General features: G+C 40.8%; 1 protein-coding gene across 4 annotated transcripts in view; it reads right to left on the bottom strand.

The window, feature by feature from the left end:
• ARMH3 (armadillo like helical domain containing 3) overlaps nucleotides 1-26,043 on the bottom strand; it is a 124,201-nt gene that overhangs the window by 79,792 nt on the left and 18,366 nt on the right. For all 4 annotated transcript variants that reach the window (XM_069019858.1, XM_069019860.1, XM_069019861.1 and 1 more), the window contains exons 11-20: nucleotides 25,980-26,040; nucleotides 25,015-25,061; nucleotides 24,274-24,349; nucleotides 21,589-21,682; nucleotides 16,666-16,767; nucleotides 12,141-12,199; nucleotides 10,740-10,805; nucleotides 9,604-9,673; nucleotides 8,077-8,137; nucleotides 5,387-5,475 (exon numbers count right to left, since the gene is read on the bottom strand). In XM_069019858.1, the coding sequence (XP_068875959.1) occupies nucleotides 5,387-5,475; nucleotides 8,077-8,137; nucleotides 9,604-9,673; nucleotides 10,740-10,805; nucleotides 12,141-12,199; nucleotides 16,666-16,767; nucleotides 21,589-21,682; nucleotides 24,274-24,349; nucleotides 25,015-25,061; nucleotides 25,980-26,040 (725 nt within the window). The remainder of the gene's footprint in view (nucleotides 1-5,386; nucleotides 5,476-8,076; nucleotides 8,138-9,603; nucleotides 9,674-10,739; nucleotides 10,806-12,140; nucleotides 12,200-16,665; nucleotides 16,768-21,588; nucleotides 21,683-24,273; nucleotides 24,350-25,014; nucleotides 25,062-25,979; nucleotides 26,041-26,043) is intronic.

Here is a 26,043-nt window from a genome sequence, read left to right as displayed (position 1 = left end):
TACCAGGACATTTCACCAAGTGGCTGGAGTGTTCTTATGAAAATATTCTAGCTTTAATAGAAGGAGGTCATATGGAAAGGTGAGCATGAAATTGTCCCACCAGTTGAGAATGACAGCAGAATACCACAAGTAGACACTTGCAGTCTTCCTTCTGACCTTCCCATCTTTCTGCCTGTAAGTGAGCTTTGTAAGAAGGGACTGGGGTTTTCTTTGGGGTAACATCGAGTGCTCCCAGGGGTACAAATTAAATAAATCAGTGAGTATCAACCCACAACACACACCACAACTAGAAACAAAAATTATTTTATAAAACCATGTTTCAATTTCAATCCTTTCCTGAATTCCCAGAAATATATAACAGGATTAACAGTTGCCTTCCTGAACCCAGTTTGTGCCAACACAGTACCACATATCACAAGCACCAACACTCCTATGAGTGAAGAAAACAGGACCCCTAAAGGGGTGCAAACTCCCAGTATGTATTCCATGGCACATAACAGCTACAGCCTTTAGTTTGTGTGAGAAACTAAGCCACTTGCTAACTGGCCAAGCAGCTCTACGGTCTTCCAAACTCTCATGGCATCTAGTGACCAGGAACTCTGCCAGTGAACTAGACTGTCTGGTACACCAGTGTGTGAATCCTGCCTCCACAAGAGCTGCAAGACGATAAGCTTCCCGTGCTATGTAGCTGCAGCAGAACGTGACAGTGACAGCTGGATTAGAGATGAAGGGAAGACACAACATCACCTGACTTCCAGCCTGTTCAGCAACATAAATCAGAAGGCTGAAGCAGACCTGATCAACAGTTGTAGAACCAGAAATTACGTAGATAACATACTCTCAGTAATCAATGTTTCAGTCACAGAAATAATAAACCAAAGTGATTAAGCAATACCATTTTAAATATGCACTGCATAAGGGCAGTGTTATATATACTGGAAGTCAGGGGGGAGATTCTCCCTCACAAAAAATTGCTTCTTTATTTTAAAATCTTCCACAGAGAAACCTTTCACGTTTTTAGTACTCACCCAAAAAGATTTTGAATGCAGTAGTATCCTTGCTTTAAATACAGAACCTGACAAAAAGATCTGAAGAGTGGACAAAAAGGGGAATAAAAAAGTATATTTTGTCTAGTAGCATTGTAAAAGTCTGCTTTTATGACCCTAAAATGAAAAAGGAGAAAAATTAACTTCTTGATAGTGCTACATATTTGAAGCATGCTTATTTTACCAGTGCATTCTGCATCTACCAAATTAACTAAGCTACAAGATAAGGAACTATAGTCTTATGTCAAAACAATTTGGAAACTGATCTTCAACACTTACTAATGGCAATACCCACTTTTAATCCTGCTTTGCATTCAACTGCCCCAACAGCCAGCTATTTCACCATTATTACTATTATTATAGTTCAGATTTTTTTAGGCTCTACTCTTGCTATTAAAAGTCTTTATTAGTATTGCTTTTCTGTTTCTTTAAACATAGCTTTTGCTTGAAGCAAACCATAGCAACTGCAAAGTTACCTGCACCCCCTAAGCTCAGAGTGAATTGCTCAAGCATTGCTAATTTTGAGGTGGGAGGAGTTGAAGAAATGAGGTCTTTTTATATAAAAAGCTTAAATGACTCATGAAAACTCTTCTGGCATAGCTTATACATGCTTGACAACAACAACAACCTATATAGCACTGTCCATCACACAAGTGCTGTACAAACTAGCCCAAGAACACTGGGCTGTTTCTGAAAACAGGGAACTGGCTGTTCCAAAGTTTCCTAATCAGCTCTATGAAGTACCTTACACTTGACATTCAAGTGTAATCATCAATGTTTAAAAAGTGTAAGGTACCTGGCATAACAGCTCAGGAGATTTCCAGTTGGCCAAAATGTCTGCAAGCAAACAGGTCAACACAGTCATATCCACATAGAGTTTCTGACCTTGGCCAAATTTCCAGGCTAGCCACCAGCAGTGGTACACTGTCAGTGGTGAAAAACCTGAAGGTTTTCTTCAGCACTCAAAGGGAAGAGCTGCACACTAACCACTGATGGAACTGAAGTGAACAGGCAGCTGAAAAGGCCTATTAAAAAAGAACCAAGATCAACAGATATCTCTGTATCTGAATCTAACTGCATTTGCATTTGCCAGTCACTTTCATAGGTTAATCAGATTACAACTTCTTTTCACTCTCCAGCCCTCTTTTTAAGATGTTCCAGAATTTAGCTCCACTAGTGATCTGATATTTATTTTCACACTGCTTTTAGCTAGAGCCAGCTTCTACACACTACTTTGCCACCCACAGATTTTCCTTTCTGTCAATCCTGTTTTCAGCTCTCAAATCCTTGCATCTTTCTCTGTCACTTAAACATTCTTGGTCATCTGGTCAGCACAGCTAGAGATTTATACTGCTTTGAGTGCCATGGCCCTGGTCCCTTTACTTAATGTGAAAAAATTATTCTAATAGAGAAGCTAAGGCTGGATCACATCCAAAGACTCTGTAACAATATTGTTCTTCTTTAAACTCAGATGTTGCAAAAGGAAGTTCAACAGAAATAAGATCATATGGAAACAATGTGCCAAATAGTGGCATATCTAAAAAAGTATAAAGTCTTACAGACTGCATAAACAACCTGATATGTGTCCCAAGAGATGCCAAAGCACCTGGATCCACTGCTTTTCTCTACCATCACTGCAAATTAAAACAAAAAAAAGTAAATGCAGAAACTTTCTCAAAGTGCTGCTGGCCTTCCATACTGAAGACAAAGCATCCACAACGGAAGAGCGTCAATCCATCAGATGACACACAAGTGGCTTTCCTTAATTAGAGATTAGCTAACATTAGAACTGGCAAGTGAACAGAAGGCTCCATACACTGCTACTGCTTCCACCTACAACCTTTATCTCAGTTCCTCCGCACCCTATACTGACTACCTACCCCACAGTATTCTCTTTGTCTTCTTCTCCCACTCAATTTTCTGCCTGAAAAAACTCTCCTCCTTTTACGTGCCAGGTAGAATTCTCTCCCTTTCTTTCAATACATCCTTACACAAATTCCCTCCAGCTTCTTTGTTCCACTCAGCTCTGTTGGGGGGCCTCCATTGCTATTATCCATGCTGCACCACAGGGGCATTGCTTCAGTCATCATACACTTTGTCATTCTAGAAGACAAGTGTGGGCTTGAAGACCTTCTGTAGAGTACACCTGATGGGGCAACCTGATATCTCAGACCTTACAGTGAATAGCTGCTCCCTTTTAGCTGTTCCTCCATCAGTGATAACTGATTATTCAATCCAAAATAAAAGCCTGATGGTCATATGAAAGACAGAAATTAATTCAGAAGTCTTGTGCTCCGGTTTGGAATTGTCTGTCACATAGAGCAAGACCACAGAAAGAGACATTCTTTCACATCAAAGGCAGCAGCATTCTGGGTAATCAAGAGCAACCTTGACAGGGTAAGAGTTAAGTATGAAATAGATCTCAAGACAGGGCTGGCAATTAGCATTTATTCTGCAACATATATAGCATTCTAGAAGCATGTCTGGAGCAGCCAGGACCTGCCCTTCTACAGGTGTGTGTACCACTTCACCCAGGGCCTTCCAGCCTGTATAAACCACTCAGCAGTTACCAAAGAACTCTGTTTACCTCAACATCCTGTAAAAAAATTTTTTTGCAACTTTCTATGGTAGTTTACTCCCACGAGAGGATCTCCTTAAACACACAGAAATCTATAGTAAGCATGGAGCTCTTCAGCTACATCAGGTGTGCAGACATTCCAGTTCCTTCATAGAAACCCGACCAATCCAAGTGTTTTTATGTTACTGCTTTGCTTTCAAAGCATGTGTGGTACTTAACACTTCTGAGGCACTTGATGTTTCCAAAGCTCTATATAAACACCAGTTAATTAGAGACTGCTAACAAGAATATCCCAAGATGCTGAATCTCAGTGTGTCCAAGGATTTCTATTTTTTCCCCTCCCCTAAAACAGGGAAAGTTAAGGATTGAAAGATGCCTAAGAGTGTGCTCCCTGAACTGTGGAACAATACTTTCAAGCAAAAGGTGCTACATTTCAAACTTCTGTTCTGCCAGTGTGTAGAAAAGACCCAGGCCAGCCTGGCCAAATAGAAATGGCTCTGGTTCACTGTAACTGAGAAGATATCACACACATTGTCAGATGCAATTTCCATTCACAACAGACATCCACAATGTACACACTCATCTCTTGAACTGGCACTATGCTGCAGCCATGCCTCTAGGGGCTCTGTTCTGAGGAAAACAACTGAAAAGGAACTGCTAATCCCTTAATTAGCGGCATCAGCTTCACCTTCTGCAGGAGTAATTTAGAAAGTCTGAATGGGCCACATGTCACACAAGGTGAAAATTTAGTAACTGAAAATGACTCGGGTTGTTGGTTCATTTCTCTGTACCTGCATCTCAGCTGGGCAGGGCTACTGAAGGGAAGTACTCAGTGTCAATTGAGAAAAGCTTCACAAACCACTCATAACTGCCTCTTTCAAACGCCACCCTCTCTCAAATTTTTAATGGGAGTTGCATTACACCAGGCAAGTCGCTGATGCTAGGTCTCAAGCACAGCTCCAGGAATACACAGGTAAGGCCATGTTGCCTTGAATTTTCATAAAGCACTTGTTTAAGCCACAACAGCAAGGGGATTAACTGTACTTTCCTGGCTGAGCTACTTGATTGCTTGCTAGATAAGAACTGAAGCACATACCATATCCACCAAAGATGCCTGTTAGGTCTCATCATCCATTCTCCCACTCCCTTCCTCAGACCTCCCACGCAATGACTGCATCATATAAGAGTCCTCCAAAGCTGTCCACTAGATTATGTCAAACCCCACAATACTTATTTATTTACTTTATTTATCTATCTTTGGATGCAAGTAGCATGAACCAGACTATCTACCATCAACTCAAAGGTCAGAGTTAAAAGCCTCTCCTCCCTCACACTGACATTTCAAGGCTGCTCTCTTCAGGAGCTGCACAACTATTCTAGGTGTGAGCATCTCTTACAGTAAAAGGAAAAGCAAGGTCCCTCTCCTTTACCCAAGAGCCCATCTCCTTTCTACTCACAAATATGTGAGAGAGAAACACTATTCCATAAAACATGACTCCATTTTCTCCAATCTGGTAAAGAGGGACTCAGGTAATGGAAGAGAAAAACAAAGACATTTAGATACCATGGTGAGCATGACAGACAAGAAAGTAAATTAGCTACCATTATGATAATGAACTGGCTTTCCGAAGGAGGCAGCTTGCATGTAGCAACTAAGAAGCAACATAATGATGCTTTAACAGAACTGCTGCTTGCTTTTTAACCCTGTAGCAATGGAACAAGCTATTTTTCCTATTTGACTGTCTCTGCAAAGGCCAAGTACCTGACCAGAGCTCCCTCCAAGTGTAATGAAGCCTCACTCTGCATTTCTTCTGGTAGCACAGCAGCTTGTGCACAATCTGAATGCACCGTCTGGAAAAGAGAGGGCAAAGGATTAATGACATTGCATCTTCCCACAGCTCTACATCAAGCCTGGAAATATCTCTGAAATCAGCAGCAGGGAAATAAACAAACTCAAAGACTATCAGAGGAGGATGGGAGTTGTGGCTTTGGCCTCCTAAGAGGAACCAACACTCACAAAAAAAGAAATCTGACAAAATGAAAGAAAGGGGCCTGTATGCCAGTTTAAGCTCAACAGGATTAGACTGACCACAAATGCATGTTTGCTGTTTAATAAATACTTTTCACTCTTTGCTACTTTTACCTAAAGGCCTCATAAACTCTGTAAAATGAGTTACTTAACTTGCAGGCTCCATATATGTGAGATACTGCACATTATTGTAAAATTGGGACACAATGGAGGTTCTCAGTTTCTCTGTGCCCAGTGACGAGGCTAAAGAAAATGAGGGCGTCAAAAAAACTACAGGATTTTTAGTCTGACCGAGGTGTGTGGTTTAATTACATTTAAATATATTTCTGTCAAATTTTCCAGTCCCCTCATACTTAAAATAATTTAAGTATGAGCTTTGGAATGATCATGCAATACACATAACAAGCTCTGGAATCCCCCAACATACAGGCAACACACTTGTAAAGTCTCCAAATCCTGTAGGTCTCTATAGCATCTAGTGTTCATACAAACTCTTAGCTGCACAAACACTCTTCACACATAACACCCAAAGTAAAAATATAATACAATGAGTAAATTCCCTAACACTATCATTAAGGACAAGACAAAAAATACATACAAATTTGAATTTGTTAGGCCAAGCTATTTTTAGCTATTGCCATGTAGAAAAAATAGAAGAAACATTACAAAAAAGATAAATATCTTTTTCTCCAATCCCTATTTCTCAAAAACACATTATCTCATTAAAATCCACATCCTTCTGAAAAGACACTCATGAAAGACACTGCACATCAGATAAACACGGTGAAATCAAATTCTAAAACTTTGCATGGAATTTATTCAAAATGAGGCGAAAAGTTCAAGACAAGGCTTTAAAAATAAGGCTGTTGAAAAAAAAATATGCAGAAGGTATACATTATTCTTTTCAGACCTGTAGATAATCCCAAAAATACCACAATGAGGTAGGAACTAAAACTAACTTTGAATAAAGGTAAAACTATTTATAATTGCTGAGCATGACATTAAGTGCTATATTTCAAATTGGATTCTCATAAATTCAACCAAGAAAAGGAAGCAAACCAGCTAGGATAGACAGCTGTCTTCAAATCAGGAACAGCAATCACTCTGGGGAGAAACCTCTTATTTCTGATGTTACTGGTACTGGACAATGCCCAGCATCTTTTCACTTCTGTATCTGCTTGGCTGTAAGCCAAGTTATGAAATTATCCATCCTGGTCAGGTGTCTCTGGTTTTTAAAAGTTTCGTGCTGAGGATTCATAATACACATAATGGATAAAAAGTACCCTTAGTCTAAGCAACCTGGATTTCTCTTTTAAATATTAATATGCCCAGCCTTGAGCAGCTTCATATTGTCACCTTTTAAATGTACTGCAGAGAAGTATGACACCGCTTGTGCACTCAGAACATCCACTTGGTCTGCAATAACTGCGTCTGCTATGGGATGGTTTCAGACCGGAGTACAGTGAAAGGACTGCACAAACATGCCAAAATGAATGGATACAAGTGTCCACTGATGGCTGCTACTGTTCATTAATTTTAGTGTTATGGGGTTTCTAGATGTGATGTTGCTTTTGAGTCCAAGCATTTCACACCTTTCCTGTGAAATTCAGGAGCATTATACCCATCTACAAATAGTTCTGCAATTGTCATTTAAAAAACCATTTCTCACAAACTCAATTGAACTGCACAACCCTTGAAAAGGCACTGTAATTGCAAGGTTATTTGGGCAAAATCAGAACATGCTGAAAAGTTACCTTAAGGGAAAACATGCCATGTGTCTTTATCTTTCCTACAGAATATAGTGCTGTTCACGCCTTGGGGAAATTCAGCACTGTACAAACAGTCACAGCAAAGCCAACAAACTGTCTAAATCCTCCTTCTGCCCTCCAGGCTAAAGCAGTACAAAGCATTGGAGAGGCCCCTGTGGGACACATGCAGTGCTCATGAGTAGCTCTGTTCACTTCTCTCCTTTTGCCCATTGCTAAGTTTTACCCCGTGCTGCCTAGCAGGCTATTTCAGGCTTAAACCTCCCTCCCTCCCCACACTGCCTTCCAGGCCTCATGTCAGTCATCCTTGTTTTTTCAAAACTGCCTTTTCCGTTTCTAGACCAAGATTCATCTTCTGGGAAGTGGGGATTGTTGCAATGACTCTGTGTTATGAAACTTCTTTTAGACTGAAAAGCTCTTTGTGTTAGATCAAGTAGATTAGGAAAACAGTCTGAAATTGAATTGCTTTCAATTTTCTGGCACACAGAGGATTTTTGAAGTAGAAAAAGTTACTGGAAGAGTTCATGAAAAGCAATTCATCCTGCTTCCCACCAGCCACAAAGTGTTATTTCAGCCAGAAGATTGCTGTATGAACAGGATTCCACCTGAATTCAAACTTCAAATGAAATCACAATGAGTTACCCCACAGACACTTACACATAGAGGTCCATAGGAAATTCTTTCATCATGTGTGTTACAATGAATTCCACCATCAAATCTGACAGAAAAGAAAATGATAAAGTAAGTGTTGAGCTGGCTACTGTTAACTTCTAGTAGACTACAAGAAAGTCAAACTGCCCCACCTACCTATCTCTACCAGACAATAGTCCTGCTTAGATGAAAGGGATTTCACTTTTTTGTTTGTTTGTTCTAAAGAACATCAGAAATTTCCTAGAATTAGAAAAGAAACTACTGGAAACTGAGGGTATATACTGTAATTTGCTTTGAGGCACTGCTTCCCCATATGGTTTCCCCCACTATAGTCAAATAAAGACCATACACCATGAATTCTGATGTCTAGAATTGCTCTCATATTTCAAGCCCTGTCAGTAATGGAAAATTCCATTAAGAAGCACATTTTAGGAAATTACTCTTGCCAGAAACAATGCACAACCTATATGTTACTTAAAGAGACATTGTAAATAACACCTATTTTTCCTAAAACAAATTCTGAAGCAAGCAAAGCTAGTTTGAGCTCAACATAGGCTAAGCTTCAGCTTAAAACTAATTCGGGGGGAAAAAAAAGAGAATGTGTCTAACATTTCAGGGCTTCCGGGGTGAAGATAAGAGGCAAAGAGTATAGGAATACAATTGAGAGAAGCTAATAAATGACAATTGAATGTGTGTGGGGGTGTGTTCAACTCAACTTCAGCATGAAATGCTTATACCAAGCCAGTGGTAACAATCGTGAGCTGTAAGCTCCTAAAGCAGTAACAGCCCAGCAGAGTGACTCAAAGTGACTAAAAACAGTGTAGATGAAGAATGTATGAAATCTGATAGCTCTAGAAAGATTCTTCGTGCAGCTGTTATGTCTTGGCTTCAACAATCACTTTTGGAAATGTTAAAGTCTAAGACTTCAACACCATCAGGCTGAACAGCCAGGCTCCATCCATTTCTGAACCCTTATATGCTTTTGGCCTCCACAGTAATGAGAGTCACAACTTAATCATGTGCTGCATGAAAAGCTTTCAACTACGCCTCCATAACCCCAGGCAAAACCAATCCTAGCTACTAACCAACATTCCTGTTGGTTTTTCGCTCAGAAAAGGCTTGCTCAATGCCCAGCAAACACGCTCATAAATATGTGTACTTTCCATAGGTTTGCCATCATCGTATCATCTACAAAGTACTTGTCGCTGTTACCACACTCACCTAAACACTGACTTAATTAATCAACTGCCCTCCCTCTTGTTAATAACTCGGGTCAAATGGGCCAAGCAGCTTCTGCAAAACTTTCTGTAAATGTATATAGGATTTCTTGCTACAGAGCTGCACTCTTGGATTTGTCTGCGAGGTAGCCATGTACAAAGATAGGCATGGATTGCTGTAAACATCTTTAGTATGTAAATGTCCTTCTTTTAAGTCCATCCACTGCTCCATTTAATCCTCAAATCCCATATTTCTATTGCTCAATAAGAGATGCTTCAGGAGCCACAAGCACACACGTGCTCTGACAACACTCACCGAGCACGGCACACACCAGCGGGCGACAGGGCAGGTTCTTGTCTGCTGCTTTCTTCCGATGTCTCATTGGCTTCAAAGACACAAAGATGAAAAGAAGTCAGCAGAAGCCTGAAGTGACAGTCTGTGTATTATTGTATTTTTCAAGCAAATAGTACCATCAGCACAGGCTTCCCTCTGTCTTTTTCTCCAGCTGCTGTCTTACACATATTAACCCTAAAGGACATAGCTGGAGCAAAACTGTGCCTGCTTTCCTGAGGGTTTGTTTCTCTAGCTATGCAGCTGGAGGGCACTGTTCTACTGAGGGGAGGGACCCCAAGACAAAAATCACACAGCAATTCCTTCCCCTTGCTTAACACACTGATTTGTTTCTGACCCAGAAGTCTGACTGGCATTCTTAACTGTGTGCAGTAATCAATGGCTTTGGTGCTCATTGTAACAGACCAGAAAGGCTAACTGGACAGCAAATTTGTTGCTAAGTGGTAATGACTAGCATTCTTGGAGTGTGGTCTCCATAAAGTAAGATGTTTCTTTCTTTCTTGAACAGTAACACTTTAAAATGCTGCCTCGCTGTCAGATGAGGTGGAACTTGCCAGCACCACAAAGAACAGAATTCATCAAGTAAGGATAACCATTCAAGTTACTTGTAACTACAGAGATTCATGAGCTAGGTAAACACACTTCCTCCACACAAAAAAGCTCTGGAAAAAATCCTTTCCTCCCTGAAGGTGAATTACTCCACCCCGAATGAAGGGTAAGCCAAATAAGAGCACTCAGTGTAACTCCAGCTGGCTATTATATATCACATGAGGGCTAATGCTTGCTAAAGATTAAGGCAGAACATTCTCTCTACCACTGATTTCCTCAGAGACCTCATAATACACAGCTCCTTGCCAGCTACACAGGCCTCTGAATTCACTGACAGGGCAAACAGCTCTTTGTTCTTTGAAGAATGGAGACATTCTGAGAGCAATTTCAAAATCATTCCCCAGCTACTGCATTTCTGACACTATTTCCACATGCCTTAGCAACCTAGGTTAGATATCTGTGACACAATTTTCAACATACACTTTTCATACATACTCAAATCCTCCGTGTTTGCATCCTAAAGAGAAAACAATCTGGAAGAAAAGACTCACCATTCTGTGTAAGTTTACACGAAAATTCATGTTGTCATCATGAAGAAAAGCATTAGCATATTGATCCTATTGAAAAGGGCAAGAAAAGGGAGGAGATATGAAAAGCCCAACACCCTACAGTTGCCTTTCAAATCACACAAGTTTCAGCGTAAAACTCCCAAGATACAGCCATAAAGTTAAAAAGCCGTCTGTCCATTTCCTCTTCTCCCATCCATGTTTCCAGTCACACAAAAGCAAACCCCTCCTGATCCCACTTCCACTTTAGGAAAATAAATTGCTAACAAAACAAGCAGTAGTTCAGTCTAACTTTCTCCCCCTTTGCTCATTTAAACTCTGGACTGCACACACCATTGTGTCACAAGTTTTACAACTGCTCCAGGTGCATAATACATGAGGAGGTTCTCCAGCACACCAGTTCTGCGACTGTGTGGATAAAGGTTTAAATTGGCATTTTGATGCCAGAAGCTACTGCAGTACTAGCAGATAGGTTTATGAGCTGTTCCACCCCTCAGGCAAATCTCATTCCAAGACCACCTCTAAATTAAAGAGGCTTCTCCAGATAATGCACAGCCAGAATAGGTAATAAATATACTCTCTCTTTAATACCAGAACCAAATAATGCCCTTGTTATGCAAAAACAGAATTTCTTATCTTGTGTTATCTATGCATCCACCAGAAGAACAAGTAGCAAAGCCATTTAATTAGAAAAATTTGATATGTAGATGATTAGTTTTCAGGCTGCACCCTGAAGAAACATCATTCCAGAATCCTTACATGGCTATCAACCTCGCTACTTTTTATTCTTTAAGAATGAAAAGTCTTGCAAGCAAGCAAAATGTAAATGCCACACAAACACTACCACCATTCAGGACATCAGTCAGCCACTAGAACATACTCCCCATGAGACAGGGCCACATTCAGCCAGGACTGCTGACACAGCTCTGTGATGCTGCTTTCTTATCCTACTACCACTTTTGCTAATTGTCTTGCTTGTAGGGACCTAAAAATATGTGACTCACTTTCAGACTTGTAACCTTCTTTGGCAGAAGGGATATGGCATACCCCATGTTAACCATGAACAGCACAGAGCTGAAAGCCATTAGCACATTACTCATCTAAAAGCCACACCACAAGGTCACTTAACAGCTAAGAGAGAAAAGGCTTAGGTTCAGTCTTTTTTCTCTTCATCCTCAGGAGCAGGCTAACTCAAATAAGATCATCCAATTTTCAAGTTTCAAGTCAACTTTAACAGTACTGCATCAAGTATATTAGCAAACATTAAGTGACTGAGGACCACACCACTCAGTACCCCTGTGGATATTCAGCTCCTGCTCCACAGGAGGCAGGGGGTAGAGCCCTGTAACACACCATCTGCTGGGCATCTTCACACGAGAAACCTACCTCTGCTATGCATGTCAGGATAATGAGGCACAGCTTGCCACTGTGCAGCCGGTGCTCATCTGCAAAGGAGAAAAAACAAGTCCTCCGTGAGCCATGCAAGCCTAGCAAGGCTGAAGAGCAAGACAGCTGTTGCAGCAAAAGAAAAGTCCAGCTTGAAGATTCTTCACAGTCCTACTTCCTCCATGATAGCTAATAGCTTACTCTAATTAAGCACTCATCTTCCAACCTAGCCACTAAATCCCACCCACTTGTCACCAGTCTGCACCAACAGCAAAGGTTCAGATTTGAACTTCCAACAGCACTGTAACTATCCACTGGGCTTCTGTCTCATTCAGTTTTACTTCCACAGATATTCTAAATACTGTCTTTCTGTCACAGTAGAGACACACTGTTCCCTCTCTTAGACAAGGTGGAAAGCAAAACATCACCTTTGCTGTAGGTTATGAAACAAGCAGCAAAGCTTTCACAGAGATGCAGCACTGTGTAGCAGAACAACTGCTGACATTACGCTCCAAGTTCCAAGTTTTAACCCCAATACTAAGAGACACGACCTACTTCACTCTGTGCAAAACCATGAAAGAAGGGAGTCTGCAAAGACTTAGCATTTTAAGCCAAGAGTTCCACCCTGATCATGTTCCCCAATTTCTTATTCATCTCAACTTCAAACAGCTTTTGCCCTGAAAGACAGCTGCAGCAAAACAGAGGGACTAAGGCAGAAGAATGCAATTTTTATTTGGATTATTTAAAATTCCTCTCAATTTTAACTTTGAATTAAAAAAAAAAAAAAAAACAAAACCCAAGGAGTAATGTAGGATGGAACAAATCTCTGGTTCAATCCTTGCTCAAAGCAGGGCCAGGAAGATCAGGTTGTAGAAGGCACTGTCCAATCAAGCACATTTAAAAACCTTTGTTCTACAAAACACCACACTTGGACCACACACCCCCAAACCCACAAAAACAAACCAACAAAAAACAACATACTGATAACTAAATTCTGAGGAGGCTTAACAGTGCACATTCCCAAGATTTCCAACAACTCCTCTAAAGCACAGGACTACTAAACATGCTATCCCAGACATCTGCCTTAAGAGTCAGACTCAAAGGAGAGGGATATCTGAAACAGACACACTTTCATATAAATCAGAAGACAGCATCAGCCAAATTCCTTCTTTGCAGGTGACTTTTATGAACACTTCGCTGGCTGGTGTATATATGGTAATTATAAAAACAGATAGAATGGGCTTAGCTAGCTGTTCTGTCTAGTTTGACACCTCTTGTTTTCTTTTCTTTGCTGCTCAGGGACAGATATTTACAAACAAGACGTGCCCTGAAGTGTGCTGATTTCATCTCGCAGCACTAAGTAAGATGAAGAGGAATTTTGGAATTAGAGAGTTAAAAGTCTCTCCCCTATCTCCTTACCTCAGCTAAAATGTCTAAGTATGAAGTTTTATACTCCAGCAAGTGGGAGAAACGGCCTAGAATTACACTGATACACAAGAGGCTTGTTATTTTTATACTGTAAGGCCTCCCTGTTTATTTCTGTAGGTGGTGCTACCACCTCTCTCTCTCTGGGGATCATGCTGGAAAGGCTCCTGTTTGACACCACGAACTCTGCCTTCTGCCAGTGTGTTGTGAATATCAGACCATTTTCAGGAGCTATAGGGCAGCTATGCAAGCAGTTACTTGCACACACACTTCATACTTTCACAGCATCCTTCATTAAAACAACAAAGCAGACCACTTTCCACAGGGAGGTGTATCAGTATGAACCTGTTTCACAGATGGGAGAAAATGACACAGAGGTTTTGCTTCTCCCAAGGCAGCTGCCTCTGAGTGACACAAGAGAGGATAACAAGAGAAGGATCTAGCAAACACAGTCTATTAAATTATGCTCTCTGGGACAGGACCAAAACAACTGTCTAGTCCTGGATGTGGAACAAACCAGTTTCCCCTCTAAGTGCTCCCACCTGTCTCAAGACACATAGAGTAAATGAGAATTATTCATTCTTTGCTATATTGGTGTCACATAGAATCATAGAATTGTTTAGGTTAGAAAAGACCTTTAACATCATGGAGTCCAATCGTTAATCCAGCACTGCCAATCTCCCAGTAAACCATGTCCCTAATTGCCACATCTACTTGTCTTTCAAATACCTTCAGGGATTGTGACTCAAGCACTTCCCTGGGCAGTCTGTTCCATGCTTGATCTTGTAAGGAAAAAAATTAGGCAGTGCTCCATCTATAATCAAAATATAAGGTCAGGAATACACCCACTAGAATTACTAAGTACTGGTTTGGAAGGCACACTTTTTTTAAATGATCAATCAATGGAGCTCACTGCTACAAAATTCTATGGTGGGAAGGATATTAGGTCTATCAGATGCACAAATTTCAAACCTTACACAAGCTAGAACCAAAGTAAAGAAAGAAAGAAACATTAACTCCTGTCTCATAACACAATAAACTCATCTCTCACTGGCTTCTTTAGTAAGGAATCCCCTCTACCAGATTTCACTCTATCTGAAACTAATCCAGTGTGGCAGTTCCCAAGGCCCTTGCTTTTAGCTTTTTCCACACTACAGTGACTAATAAGTGCAGAAGTTAAATTGAAAAACATAAAATTGTTCCATCCGAGACTTGGATCAGCAAGACAGACCCTGAGAAAAGCAAATGAGAATTATTAGAGAGGTGGTAAGCCCTCCTCATGTGCACAATCTATTAAAATGACTGAGCCAAGATTGACATTGTTTAGTTCAAAAGACAAAAGAGGAAACATGAAAGCAGACGTAAGGGCTGACACAAAGGAAAAAGAAATAATCCATTCTCAATATCTATCTTTGAGAAGATAACTAGTAATTAATTTGAACCACAGCAAAGAATTTAGGAAGCACACTAAGTTTTCTCACAATAAGGATAGTTAAACCTGCAATGGATAGTCTGAAAATGGTGCTCCAGTATCACAGTGTCTTCATCCAACCTGTCAGCAATACCTCTGAGAAGATACAGGTAAACCCAATTCTGTGTTGGTTCCAAGGAGCTGTGGTTTAACCCCAGACAGCAACTAAATACCATGCAGCTGCTCACTCACAATGCTTCTCCTCTCTCCACAGTGGGGAGAAGAATTGGAAATAAATCATGTGGGTTGAGATAAGAACAATTTAATAACTGAAACCCCATCATCATAATCATGATAATCATAATCAGCAGAGTGAGAGAGGGTAACAGAACTGGAGAGAAACAAGTGATGCACAATACAGTTCATGATACAATTGCTCACTGCCTGCTGCCCATCCCATCCCCAAACAGCAATGGTCCCCTTCTGGGTAACTCCCCCAGTTCACATACTGGGCATGACATTCTATGGTGTGGAATATCCCTCTGGCCAGGTCAGGTCACCTATCCTGGCCATGCTCCCTCTGCTTTTTGTGCACCTCCTTGCTGGCAGAGCACGAGACACTGAAAAGCCCTTGACAATGGGTTAGCAATACTTAGCCAGAGCCAAATACCAGTGTGTTATCAACATCACTGTCAAACTGAATCCAAAATCAAAGTACTCTACCAGATACTAAGAAGAAAATTAACTCTGTCCCAGCCAAAACCAGATAGGGGTGCACTAGACATTTTCATGAAGTTTCTTTTGGTCCTAATTTCAATTATTACTTTTTCTTCAACTAGCTTGCTTACAGAACAAGAGCAAGACAGCCAAACACAATTTCATTGCAAGCTAGTAGGTAAAAGGAAACGGCCTGCTCTCATTCAATGCTAAGCATTCATGAAGTTCAGTAATTGATGTATCATAGCTCTGCAGATACCTTAATATTTCTGTTGTTATATCTAACTTAACAGTGGAAGTCGGTAATAGGCTGAAATATGGTGCAAAGATCACTTGTTATGTTCACACTATGGTCCTGCCCATATAACCAATGGACAAAACAGCACCCTCGGGTACCCTGAGCAGGAGATTAAGCAATATTTCAACTCCAGCAAGCTGAAATTAACCCCCACAGAACTACAGAAGAAACAAAAACCACAACATGGAAAGATACTTCCTCAAGCAAATTACTGCCAGTGCAGTCTAAGTTACTGCTGTCCTATTTATAATTACAGAGCTGCCTGTTGAACCAAAGGAGAAAGGAAGTTATTTCCTTCTAATGCTGAGCTTTGCCCCCTGTGTCAGTTTCTAAATGTTCTTAAAAATACAGTTCTCTGGTCTCAGACTTCCCCTCTCTGACAGATAGTTGTATATCAGATCTACTCATACCTTTGGCATATAGACAGGCTTGGTTATTAGGTATTATCATTTATTATTACATGCTTTCCATACCTGCCATCTCTCCTGCCAGCATTAGGTCTCTCCTACTTCCATAAGTCTTGTCTCACAAAAGAAATCACTTAATTTTTTGAAAAGGTGGAATCTTCACTCTTTTAAAGAGACTCCACTTCTATTTCTGGAGTCATTAGGCATGTTCCTGTGCCCTCCCTTCTGACAGAAACACTGTTTGCTGCATCCACAGAATTCACTTACCTTTTGTGTCCTGCATCACAATTGAGCTGTACTTCAAGAAGGTTATCAGCAGGTTGCTAGTTTGCACATCAGCATCCAAAGGCAGCTCTGCAGAGCTTATAACTGGAACAAAGCAGATAAGACACATTTATCCTATACAAATACAAGAAATAATTATACAGAAAACTAAGAGACTCCGAGGTCTAGGGTAGGATCAGCCTACTTGCAGGGGCACCTGACCTCTTCCTCCATGGCCACCCAGGAAAAATTTTGTTATGAGGACTGGTACCACTCCCTCAGAGACCATTTCTCCTGCTCTAAGCACAGGCTGTGGTACCCTGCAAAGTGATATCCCTTCTCTGTCCTGCCTCTGCTCCTCCTCCCAAGGAGATGAGCCCACTGTTCTAGCACTCATCAACATTCCCAGCCTAGGGAGCTCTGGATATTTGCACTGACATCCAATTAATTCTTACAAGCAATACAGATAACATTCACACCATTCTCAATTTGAAAAGAGACGTGCCAAGCAAAGGACCTTCTCTGTTTCCGCAATTTTGAAATTTTAGTTCCAAAAGGTCTGTGTCAATTCCATTCTTCCCTTACAACAACAGTCTCTCTTGCAGAAGCAACAAGACATAATGTAACAATTATTGCATGACCAAAGTGATAGAAAAGGAAGGCAGAAACAGAAGCTTTATAAAAATCAAGAAGCAAAAAACAGCTTGTGCTAGATACATCACAACCCAGCAGGGAGCAGAAATGTACTTTCCATACCCACAGCACTTCATTGGCATTTCTCTAGGACACCAGCTGTACTTCTGACACCTTAACAGTGGACATCATCTGCCTTAGACTTTACAAGAAGCTATCTCATTTCCTCAGCTAATTACACAATGTACCTCCTCGCTCATTCCCCCACTCCCCATGCACCATCTGAAGCACTGAGTTTATGAGCTGTCAAGCCTCTACCATGTGACTGAGCCACGTTTTTACTGATGACTGAGTCTGAGCTTCCTAAAGGGCCATCCTCTGCCTTTCCATTTGGAAAGCTTTACAAGAAATACTGAAAGGGAGGAGAAAGATCAGTGGGAAACATCTATCATGCATTTACCTGCAGATCCTGCCAGGTAAGTCTGATACCATTTAAGATAAAGTAGCTCAGACAAAAAAATCCCCAGGCTGATGGAGTTTAGCCTAGGAACACATCAGTAAAGCACTTAATACAGTTATGTATAAAAAAATTAAAGTGCAGGAAATAGGTGGGAACCCATAAAGAAATTTAATGTACATCAAAGATCTGGCAAACAAGATACAATTGGAGAAATTACTGGTCTGAGAAAACATTACTGCTTGGATTCTGTAGGCGTCAGCTCAGAGAACAGTTTCTCTTTTTTTTCTGTATGACCTAGACATAAGAAACAGTTGCTTGCTAACAAACCTGCTAATGGCAGAAAGTTGGGATATATAAACACAGAGGAGTATCAGACTGCACACAAAGAATGGGATAAAAACAAGGACAGATAATAAATACAAGGTAAAATCAAACAATGCAAGTCATAGGGTCAGGAATTCGGGGATTTATTTCCATGGCAAGATGAGAGCTCATCAGCTGCAAACAAAATACCATGATCAGATCACGAGATGACAAGCTACCAACATGAAGGGCTCAAGAGTGCAGTTCTACAACACACATCCAGAAATGCACTTCCAGCAGAGACACAAACACTGTAATGCCCTGCACAAGGTCTTGTCTCAAAGGTCTTGAGGCCTTGTCTCAAACACTGTGCATGATTATGCAGAAGCCATGTTCAAAGAGGACGAACTGAAACTTGAGCAAGTTTAAAGACAGGCTAATGTGTTGATCAGAAGAAGAGAGTACCTTTCTTGTGAGACAGCAAAACACACAGGTGAGTAAACCAACAGGTGAAAAAGAGCCATCTTTGTTTCAAGGGAGGGTTAACATGATAAATGGGCACGAATTGACAAGAAGTGCAGGTTGCAAAGTTGAGTATTTCTAACAAAGGAACGAGATGCTGAAACTGCCCCCCAACAGAAATTACTGGGAAACAAATTTAAAATATTTAATCAGAGCTTGATAAACTCAAGGGATTCTGTGATGATATGCCTGCAAACACAGGGCACTAAGCTCAGGAGTCAAGGAGATCTTTTCCATCTCTATGTAACTGTCCTGACATGACAATAACATGACTGTTCTGGCTGCCTAGGGGGTCAAACTCAAGTTCTCACATTCAGGAGGTCATAGATGGCTTCAATTACAATTGACCAAAGTCTCTCTCCTCTCATGCTATAAACAGAGCCTAAGACAGGGCTCCCTTTGCACTGGAAACAGATCTGCAGACCACTAGTACACACATCTTAAGTATTATATCATCTCTTTTCTGTCTATCCTCAGGAATGCTCAAGGCTTTTCTCACTGTTGAGGAAAGAAAAACTAATTTATCATGAGATTGGACCTTGTAAGAAGTGAGGAATTACATCTGATTGTTGGATGACTAGGCTGGGGACTCTAAGGGGAAGTAATTTGATCCTGTACACAACCGTATTTTGGTTCAGAGAAAAGTGTGCTTTAATATAAAATGCCTTTCACAATTCAAGGCTTGTATCTCAACCCCATAATGAGGCAAGTAAGGCTTCAACTGGGGCAAGGGCAGGCACAGAGGGATGAAGGAGACAAGCCAACAGTAAAATGCAGAATTCTTTAAACCGTGCACTGAGAGGCCCAGAGTACAGCAGAGGTTCCCATGGAACTCAGGATTATACAATCACCTTCAATGCAAAACTGTAGCCCTTGGAAACAGGTCAAACAGATCAATGTAACTTCACTGTTCGAATCACATAAAATAATCATAATGGGGCTTTTAGCTTACAAAGGTTGCACAGCCCCAAGAGTGAGCTGGCTTAGGTTATTCAGTCTTGAAGACCTGGGGCTCCTGATGTTGCTAATGTGCCAGGTCTGTTGGCAAAGTCTGTGCAATAAGACTGGAAGCTTTTTCACTCCCAATATTATGAATAGCTCAGAGACTTAGCTAAAAGTCTGAAAAATGTATTTATATCCCCAGTGGATCCTTCTTGAGCTGTTACAATGAACGTAGTGAATGAATATTTAACAACAGTAAGCAAACTGACATTTAGATAACTATGGTGACAGGCACACTTGATTTACATATTATGGATAAACAGTTTCTAGCAAAAGCCTCATTTCTGAAAAAAAAAAAGAGAAAAAAAAAAGAAGAAATCACACTGAAGAACACATCGTTGCTTATCCTGGTTCATGGTACAGACCTTTTTTTAAACACACATTTGGAAACTTTACGAGGTCTTAATTCACACTATAGGTTAACAGCCAGAGAAATTTCAAACCAGAATATGAACCCATTTTTTATCCCAGACAGCATAAAAGAGAAGCACCTGAAACTCACAGATGGATTTCTGCGTGTTACTGTAACTTGAAAACAGTTCAACTACACATTTTTTAAATGCAGGAAAAAGAAAGCAATCTTCTCATTCCAAAGCCAAAAAGTCTCTTCCTAGCTAGCAGCCATGGGCAAATTGTACAGCTGAATTGCAAGACCTTAATAAACGAGGAAAATTCTGATATATCTTTAAAACAGCAGTACTCAAGCACCACCAAACTAAACCAAGCCAAGGACCACAAAAAAAAAAAAATCACAGAGTAGGGATCAGCAAGGTGACAGCAGATAAAAATAAAGCAAGATTCCCAATGTAATTGCTGCACATTAAGATCAGATCCTCTTCTTAAGTTTAGTAACCTTACAAGCCACAAGAAGCCTCAAACTTCACAAGATCACTGCCTCTGCTGAAAGCAGGATGGAAGTTTTGTTTTGATTTTGTTTTGTCTTGTGGTAAATGAAAAAAAGAAAAGAAAAAAAAAGTGCAAGCAAGCTGTAGGTGTAGGTAAGCACAAACTCTGTCAGTTGTATAATATGGTGTGGGGGCGGATACATTTGAAATGAACACATTGAACAGAAGCCCACAAAATGCCCATCCCTCCACATTTTATGCTATATGCACACAGAGACTTGAGACATAGGGGACTTTTTATCTGAAGCTTTTGTTATCCATGGCAACAAGATAGAATGCATCCATGAGGAGGATCATCCTTAACTAGGGTATCAAATGACCTGAATAGCTGATATAACTGAGTAAACCCAGGCTGCTTTTCCCCAGAAATATTTTCAAACTGTGCTCTATTCAAATTGACTCTGTTCCTTCATTAAACACTCCTCAGCTCAGATGCCATTAAAGTATGGGAAAACAGCCATTTCATTTCTTCTCTTAAACTAGGCTATATCTATCCATACCTTAAAATGAAAGGGTTTTATTTTAAATTATTTCAAAGCATATTTATGTGGACACATAACATTGCATTTAGAAGAAAATATCTCAGGGTAAGCAGTCCTTTACAAAGCCTATCAAAGAAAAGGCAACAATAAGAGGGAGGAATACTTCCACACCCAGACTGAATTCAAATCCCAATTAATTCAAAGCTGAGGACAAGTGCATTAACTACAAGCAGGAATCCACAGCAATTCTCTGTAAATCTGTTCCAATGACAAATAATCCCAAGCAAAGGACCTGACACTAGAAATATTCATAAGTAAAAGCTGACATAGAATAACTCATGGGCAGGGTGCACCTTCATGCAGATATTGGGGCAGTACTGCTTTCAGAAGGAATATCAGCATAATTTCATTGAGCAAAACACAAGGCAAAATAAAAATAAATTTGAGTCAAAGAATCTTGCTCATTTTCAGTAAGGCAAGCCACTCCAGGAAGAGACCACCAAGTTACATCTGCTCCAGACAGATCTTATTACTTGCAATCTTCAGAAAATAGTTTGCTGATTATTTTACAGTTTTAAATTATTCTTCCTCAGGAAAATTAAGAAATTACATTTCTTACCATCTGAAGAAGGTGGAGTGGTTCCAAGTGGAGTGACAGGTGTTGTTGGAATTGGGCTTGTTGGTGTTGTCATCAGGCCCATTTCAGGATGGCTCTGAGAGAAAACACAAATTCACAGGTCAACTGCTTCCCCAGGCACTAGAAACACAGACCACTACCTGTACTGTTCCATGCTCTTGCACAATAGACATGACTAAAGTCTCAAGAAACTCCAGCCTCTCCTCCAAAGAGCCAGGCCATGGCTCCTGGCCTTGGATGCCTAACGATTAAACCGGACATCAATTTCTCTATTCCACAAAACACAAAAATACATCAGAAAGTGGTGGCTCTCCCCAGCAGACAGAAAAAATGCCTTTCCCTAATGGAGAATGGGAGAAGGTTTGCAAAAGTCTACAATGTTAATAGCTTCTAATTCCCCCTAAAACAACCCAAGGATGTGCATTTGAAGTCTTCCTCCAAGATCCTTTCACTTCTCTTTCTAAGAGCAAATTCTCCTTGCTCCTGCCCCCAATCTGTTCATATTCAAAGATGATGGCAATTTATTACTTTCCTGTCTCACTGCAAAGCCCAGGCACTACAGGAAAACAGTGCATAACATAAATAATACTATCATTATCGATCCTCTCAGCTTCCATCAGCCAGTTACTCTCCCCATTTCATCTTGGCTAATAGTTGCCTGCCTAATTACTGCTCTGACTTCACTCTTTCCAGGCTCCCAGACCTATCCACACTGGTGAGAGCGTAGGCAATCTGCCATGCTATTTTTGAGTGTGGCTGCCAAGCGAAGTGTCCATTTCATAGGGCAAGTTTTACATAAATGTATCATCTGCCTTAATATATCATCACAATTTCAAAATAAAAGATACAGAACTGCTGCTTTGATGTTAGTTCCACAGGATTTTTCACAAGTGGATATCCTCCACACTGCCTCTGAATATCTCACTTTATGAGCAACTATAAATGCATGTATTTTATGGGAAGCACAGACACACATACTACAACTCAAAAACAATTTACATCCCTATAGCTACCAACTTAAATTTAAAATACAATTTTTCACTGAAAGTCTTACATAAGCCAGGTTTCCTTCCATAGGTTTTGGGGGCTTACCTTCTTCCTCCAGAACAGTAAACCGGCAATTGAGAGACAAGAGTGCCACCCAGCAGCAAATCTGAGCACCCACAGCTGCTGAGCACACACTTAACGCTCCAGATACCCACACAACTGAAGCCCTGCTCTTCCCATGGGCCACACAGCAGCAGGGAGCCATTCATGCAGCACCAAGCAATGGACACCAGCTTAGGCAAGAGCATTCATCAGCTTTTAAGATGTTTTTTCAACATGACATGACCTACCTTGCCCTCTCTTAAATGAAGGATTACAGACAATCCACCCAAGAATATCAGTTCTCCAATTCAACCCACTCATCAGTGGCTGCTTCAACTACCACTTTCACAAATAACTAGTCTATCCTTTTATTTTTAAGAGCTTTTACTCTAGCTGATCTTTTTCTGCTCTGCTCTTTTCCCTCACAAATGCCTCTCTTCCCTCAGCAATATCTTGACCACAGAATGGCCTGAGTTGGTATTACACAGAACTGAAAGAGCAGAAATCTCTCAGAAGTGCTAGAAATTAATAACCTGGGAAAAGACAAACAGGGAACCTCAGCAAATTAACCATCCATGAAACAGAAGCTTTCTTCAGAGGCTGTAGATCTGCTTATCAGACCTCTTCCATCACCACTACTATCAGGAGTCGACAAAGGTCTCCTCTGCCATGCCAAGTGTCCAGCCTGTGATGTATGGCTGCACTCTGAGGAACTGAATAAACTGGGGAAAGGTGTTAACTGTTTTGCTGATGTTGTTCTTCTCACAGATTACAAGCAGTACCTACAAACCAAAATTAAAAGCCTGAACCTGAAGGTTTTCCTAAACACATCAGGCTGCCCTTTCAGTACAATCAGTGGATCAGACAGGCTCATTATCTGCCTCCCAGCAGCAACCACCTCTGCAAACTCACATAGCATTTAGAAAAGCATCCAGAGGTGTGTGATCAGAGCAGCCCACTGCCTCTCAGAAGGCTGTTTCTCCACCATAGAAAGCCCAAGGACAAGTGCTATGCTCCAACAACTAGTTCCCATGCCAAAGGGTCTGGGCTCTCCACAGAAGTCTGAACACAAAATAGCATTTGAAACAACAACTGTCCCATGTCAATTAGTCCCTAAGTGAAGAATACCCAAAACAGGCAACAACATGCAGTCCATGCACACCCATACAGGACAATTCATCTAATTTGGGACCTGAATCAGCCTCTCTCAACCCTAACTTAACAAAACTGTGATTTGCTCTAAGAGCTACAGCAACCTGTTTGCTCATTCCTTCCTCCCCCTAAGTGGAGTATCAGTAGGGCACAGGAGGCACTCCACGTAGTCCTTTCCATTCACTGGCAAAAATGAATCACTCCAACATGAACTGTGACCTCAAAACTCTACTTATTTACTTTCAAGGCAGGAAGTATATCATAAAATTCTTCCCAGGCCCTGGCCAGCTTTTGATCTTTCATGCTGATCCTATGACAAATACACAACAGGAAAAAAAAAAAAAGGAAACATCTTTTCACCAATGGCTCTCCCATTTCAAAGACATCCACTACAAAGAAATGGGGAAACATTCCACTGAAACTCACTTGTGCCAGAACTGTGATGAAATTCCGGTTTAAGTGAACAGCTTCATAGAGGGCCAGAAGGATGGCTTCATTTGTTCTGTGAGAAGGATACAGACAAAGCCACAGTTAGTGATCAGAATACCAGGAGCCAAGTTTTCAGAAGCATGGCCGATCTGAAAAAAGAAAAATTTTTTTCAGCTATGGAAAGCTCTGCCTCTGCAATCCAGTTGTTCTTCCAATTATTAGTAGTACTAATAATAATACCAGTAGTAGCAATCCATAAAAATAGCTATTTTTAGAGCTCAACTACAGTCTTTGTTGCCTTCCCACTCAAGGTATCCCTAGTTGCTCAGTGTTTTCCATTTGAAGTCCTCTCTTTTAAGAGCAAAGGATCCTAAAGACACTAAAATCCCTCATATTTATCACTTGACCCCTGGATTTAGAAAATATTTTGGTGGAGGCCAGAGTGCACGAACCATCACTTACCACATGCTACCTCTGACACACCTATTATACGTTATAAATGCCTCATAAAAACCACTGGAGGTTCTTTTTTATAGACTCCACTACAAGCTATTCAGCTGTGTCTCCTCCTGCTGTATCCTTCTCAGGGAAGGGCAAACCCACAGTTTGCAGGGGTGTGGTAGCATTTTAGGGACAGGAGAACCTGCTCCTCTAGTTTGCTTTGTGACATTCAACAGCTCCATGACGGAGTGGATCACACCGACCAGTTCATTGTGTAAGTAACATCTGTGCACTTACTGGACAGAGATCTTCTCATCGGCATCTGCTATGAACATGCTGCCCACCTATGGAAAGAGAGAGCATTGCACAGCAGGAATTTGGGAAAGCTCTTAGACAGCAAGAGACAACACACGGATACAAACACATTTTATTTTGCCATACTGTCACTGACCAATGCTTCACTTTACGAATCACAAAAAAGGGGGAAAAAAAAAAAAGGACTGGGTCTTGAATCTCAGCCTGGATTAGTGTGCCAGGACACAGGGACTGTGTCCTGTCTGCCTGCCCCAGGGTGGCCACAGTTTTACCCAAGTCACTCCTGACAGACAGCTGTCAACACTGAACTATCCTTACTTACAGGAAATTTTTCTGTCAGTTAGATCTCAGAAGACAATTAAATCTCAGACTAAAGCAGTGGATTCTCTTTACAAGGAAGAAATTCACAACTGTTTTTGAAGGGTATCCCTCCAAAAATGAAGAGAGTGCCCACTGCAGAATCCAAGCTTTACTCCATAGCTAAAGTGCATCCAGGCTTCAGAAACAAAGCAGTAAAGAAACAAAACTGCAAAGACTAGTGACAGACCAGAATATGTGCCACTATGTTTTAGGCCACGTCACCACAGTAGCAACTAGTGTTTAAAAATATATCGCTGTTTAAAAGGATTAAGAAAGTTTAAAAAACGATTAAAAGTTTAAAGTAAGGTGATTTTTAAAATAAAGTCAACTAGGGTGAAGAAGATGCAGGAAAAGAATTTCAGCTATCAACACAAGAACAGAGATCTCGTCCTCTGAAAGAGCTTTCCCAGCCAGACACCACACTCCTCAGAATACATCCATTTTAGCTGTATTTAGTTCTGATTCGTTCAATCCACCTCTACCTCCAGAACCCACATTCCAAGCCCACACTTTTTAGGAACACTCGCCTGCTGAACTTGCATGAATACACCTTTTTAAGAACAGAAAAACACCACTTCCTTGCTTACCATGTTAGTTAGGGCTGAGAAGAAACCAGTCTGATGCTCCTCTTCCTTATCTTTGTATTGCCTG

This window comes from Aphelocoma coerulescens, chromosome 6 (assembly GCF_041296385.1).
Source record: "Aphelocoma coerulescens isolate FSJ_1873_10779 chromosome 6, UR_Acoe_1.0, whole genome shotgun sequence".
NCBI classification, from domain to species: domain Eukaryota; kingdom Metazoa; phylum Chordata; class Aves; order Passeriformes; family Corvidae; genus Aphelocoma; species Aphelocoma coerulescens.
The sequence above is the reverse complement of the archived record's forward strand: the minus strand, read 5'-3'. Positions and strand labels throughout refer to the sequence as shown.